Genomic DNA, 4,465 nt, shown 5'->3' on the forward strand with positions numbered 1-4,465 from the left:
ACGTGATGGTAATGAAATGACTGACCCTTTACAAACTCAAACTGATCAATTCATTCACATAGACAGTCATGTGGAGAGGGGGAGCAAGACTGACTCTGTCTCTCTCACAATTAGAAGAGGGGAAAAGAAAATTAATTTTACTCAAAGTGAGTATTGTATGATTATAAATAAAGACACACTAAAGAAAGTAATGTACTTACATGCTGCTTGAAGAAATTACCGATTTACTTCATTATGGGATAATGATTCAGCTATCAGTGAGAGTTGGGTATGCAGTCTGTGTGCTGACGATGTTGCTGCAAGGGTTTAGGGAATGGGAATTTGTTATTTAGTGATCAAACAGTACTCACGATTCCCGCTCCTCTCTGTCCCGCTTGATGCGTTTAAGTTCTCGTACTTTCCATGACTCATATTCCTCTTCATCATTCTCATCATCAGTGTTCAGCGCATCGAGAGCTGACAGCGTTCTCCTGGACTCCTCGATCTCTCGCCTGGCCTCCTCCTCCACAATCTGTAAGGTGCCACAACAGTCAGTCACACCATGGGATGCTCCGCCCTCACTAAAATAGTCTTCAACAACCCACCCCAGACATTGGTATTGTCTCCCTCCATCAATGCCATCCCAAAAGCTGGACAGCTTCCAAAACCCAGCTGTATTCCACGAGCCTCCCTTCAGTAACGTGCTGTCTGCAATGCAACTGCTCCAGGGTGTCCCAGATTCCCAACTTGTGACTTCCTTCAGCACAGGATTTCACACAGGGAGTGCAGGCTAAGCTCAGTACCTTCAGAGTGTATTTGCGTTGCTCCTCACTCAAGCGTTTTGCTTCCAGCTCCAGCTCTTTCTGCTTTATGGCCTCGGCCTCACGTTCCTGCACTGTGACACGGTCCTTCCTGGGAAAATCGGAGGAGAAGTTCAACAAGAGACCTGAAAAGATGAGCTCACCGTACAAAACTGAAGATAAAGAAATTAACTAAAATTAATTTTATATCCCCAAGGCACTTTTCAGCCAACGAAATACTTGAAGTGTAGTCACTGTTGAAATTCAGGAAACAGCAGCTAATGTAAGCACAGCAAGATCCCACAATGGGCAAACTGGTAATAATCAGCTGTTAGTTTATTCAGCCCAATAGGTCAGTGTCACTATTTCTGCTCCATCCTACTTCACCTCATTCCATCAGCATTGCCTTTCATTCTTTTCTCAAGTCTGTCTTGTTTCCCCTTAAATACAGCAATGACAGTTACTTGACCTACTCGGTGTTGCTCTTTTTCAACTGTAATTATCCAGTAAAATGAAAGATCAATATCTCAGTGTGTCCCAAACAAACACTTGCAGGGCAGGTACAGCATGGGGTTCAAAACAGAATAAAACACTGACCCCATCATACACTCCCAGGACAGGGCCAGCACGGGGCCAGACACAAAGCAATGCTTGTTCTACACTGTCCCCAGACACTCCCAGCTAAGTTAGAGCATGTGGTTAGATACATAGCAAAGCTCTTCTACACTGTCCCCATCAAACACTCATGGTGAAAGTGCAGAAAAGATGAACAGAGTCAATTTCACTCTAAATTACTCAAATTGTCCAGCTTCACTCCCAGAAGAGCTTCCCTTAATCTACTCATTTGACAAGACTTCCATTACAACATCAGCCAGCCTGTGTATTGACTAAATTGACAAATTTTACCGATTACATTGTGTACCATCATATATTGCTTAGTGTAGAGAAACATAGATTAGCCAGTTTTATACATAGATCATACCTTCTTATAAAGACAGGCTTTAGCCTGGGTTCAGTTTCATCCTCACTGTCTGTATATTCTTCGTACTCTGACTCCTCTTCTGACTCTTCTCCAGATCGACCTTCATCCTCCAATTCCAGAAGTTCCAGTTCCTCGTTCTCTCTTTCCTGAGCCCGCTGTCTCATCATGGCTCGACGTCGCTCGATTTCCTGTCAAAAAATTGGGAAAATAGCTGTAAATCTGTTACTTCACCAACTGATCAAAGCTCTCCACGTGGTCACAAAATTCAATTGGGAATAGAGAGAAACATCTTTACTGGGTGGCGAGAACTTGGATCTGATTACCACAGGGACTGGTAGAGGTGAACAGTATAGATGTGTCTAAAGGAATCTAGGAAATGTGAGGTAGAAGTAAAAGAGAAACATGTTCTGAGATGAAGGAAGATGGATGAAGATTTGAGTAGGCCAGTTGGATTGAATACCTTGTTTGTGCTGCAAATGCTTTGAACGATGAGGCCTTCCTTAGATTCATCTGACAATAAATCAGTTTCTCCCTCCTCCACTCCGAGCCTTGTCCAGCCACGACAACCTATCCAACATGTAGTTACTGAAGTGCTGCCTCTCTCCTACTTCCTCATTTAAGCAGCCGAAGGCGTTAATCTGGACAGGTAATTTGAAGCAGGGAGGCATTACGTCCTAATCACAGCACAGCAACGACCAGAATAGCTGGAGTCCCAGTTATTGCTCGTGGGAGGCTGAAGCAACACCCTCTATCTATCTTGGCTGCAGTAAGCCATCTTAGTAAAGGCAGCTGGACCTTACAGGCTTTTACTCCCAAAATCTACATCCTGGGTGACTAAACAACTGGGAAAACAGCTCCAGGGCCAGAGAACCAAAACCTGAACAGCATCCGATGTTACTGGCTGAATTCGGATTGTTACAGATCACGTGGAAAGAGGATTGGACCAGGGGATGGAGCAGAACGATTATACTATTGGTTTTGTAATCCAGTGGGCATGGCTAGTGATCTTGATACATGTTCAATCTCACCATGGCAGTTTGGGGTAAACTCACTTAGCCCACCAGGTTCAGCTCAACAGGTCAATGTCAGTATTTCTGCTCCACCTTACTTCATCCTGCTATTCCTTTTCTCACTTGTGTCTATTTAGCTTCCCCTTAACTGGGTCAAAGTTATTTACTTCTACCACTCTGTGTTGCCTTTCCTCAACTGTCATTATCCAGTAACATGAAAGAAATAACTTCCTAAAGTCCAGACTAGTCAATATCAGGCCTGTGCTTCTGGCAATGTGTCTGGGGTCTGCACAAGGCCTATAACTGAGCCTCCATCCAGTCTGTGTACAAGCACTTCATTTCCAGCACTGATGCTCGAGTCTGCCCTCTTTTCAAAATTTCATTGGTTTCCTGTTGGTTGTTACTGAGACACTAATGAGATCCATACTCACCTCATCGTCCACTTCCTCCTCTTCCTCTTCACTGGTGTCCTCGCGATCTACATGCCAAGGTTCGCCCTCATCCTCAGATTCTGCCTCCATCACTACCTCAGGCTCAACAATCATCCGATGCCTGGCCAGTCTGGAGAAAAGGGAAAAAAGAAGTCATCTTCCTGCAGAACAACAGAGCTCAAACATTTCTACAACCTTGTCACACGCTCAAGACGTCCCAAGTTGAATTCCATGCAATGTAATCACTGTTGTTTAGGTTGCAGCAACAAAATAAATCAGCAGTTAGTCTGTTTTCTCAGTAATTTTGTTTGAGGCATGAATTCTGTCCAGGACACCAGGAAAGAATGCTGCAGGATTTTTGGTATTCCTTGAAATGGCAAATGGGATTTGGTTTAACATTGCATTTAAAAGAGGGCTGCAGAAACTGAAGTGCCATTTATCAATAGCATTGAGGAAGCCTGAGGTTTCCCAGAGACCGGGCCAAAGCAAAGGAGTTCGAGCCCTTGTAGGGACTGCACATAAGAAAGACTGTTGAACTTTAACCTCTATTCCCTTATTTTTCCACTTAATACCAGGAAGGACTGCAATGTTAACTTTTCACTTTGTTCTTAGTACAAGTAGAAAAATAAAGTTAAAACTAAAGTATTATCGATGTTACTACTTGTACTCAAGTACCTAAGATGGTGACAGGTGTGGTGGCATTACACAATTTTCACTGTACTTCTGTACTTGAGTACACGTGACAATAAAGCTTAAATCAAAAATCAAATCATGCTAAAATTTCAGCTTGGTTTATGTGCTCAATTCCTAATTAGCAACAACAATTCTGTTTTTTTTATCCCTCTCACTAACTGAAAGGCACTGAAACTACTGACCAGTTCCCATTACCATCAACTGACGACAAACATTTCATCCAGACCCTTCAGGATCCATGTAGCTCAGGACCAGACAATGCGTTTAAGGGAGGAACCTGGTCATTTTCAGAAACAAATAAAAATAACATAAAACAAAGAATGGTGGACCTTAGAGATCTGAAACACAAAAATAGAAATAGCTGGAGAAACTCAGCAGGTCTGGCAGCATGTGGAGAGAAAACGGTCAATATTATGACTTCTGAAGGAGGGACACTGGAGTCAAAATGTTAATTCTGCTTTCCCAATGCTGCGTTTCTCCAGCAATTTCAATTTTTGTATGTCATACATAAAAACGAATTTGGGTTTGCCTGGCAGGACCAGAAGCCACAGATTCTCTCACCTTTCCTCT

The 4,465-nt window shown here is 43.0% G+C and overlaps 1 protein-coding gene across 1 annotated transcript; it reads right to left on the bottom strand.

Annotated features, from left to right (window-relative positions):
• Positions 1-3,354, bottom strand: LOC109932641 (microfibril associated protein 1). The gene is made up of 4 exons (XM_048621185.1): positions 3,203-3,354; positions 1,762-1,949; positions 783-891; positions 1-511 (listed from the first exon to the last, which is right to left on the bottom strand). Exons 1-4 carry the CDS (start codon positions 3,314-3,316, stop codon positions 347-349), a joined length of 576 nt encoding a protein of 191 aa, XP_048477142.1. The 5' UTR covers positions 3,317-3,354; the 3' UTR covers positions 1-346.
• Positions 3,355-4,465: the final 1,111 nt, after the last annotated feature.

The sequence above is a fragment of the Rhincodon typus genome, unplaced genomic scaffold (genome assembly GCF_021869965.1).
Source record: "Rhincodon typus isolate 14 unplaced genomic scaffold, sRhiTyp1.1 hic_rhity00000090, whole genome shotgun sequence".
NCBI classification, from domain to species: Eukaryota; Metazoa; Chordata; class Chondrichthyes; order Orectolobiformes; family Rhincodontidae; genus Rhincodon; species Rhincodon typus.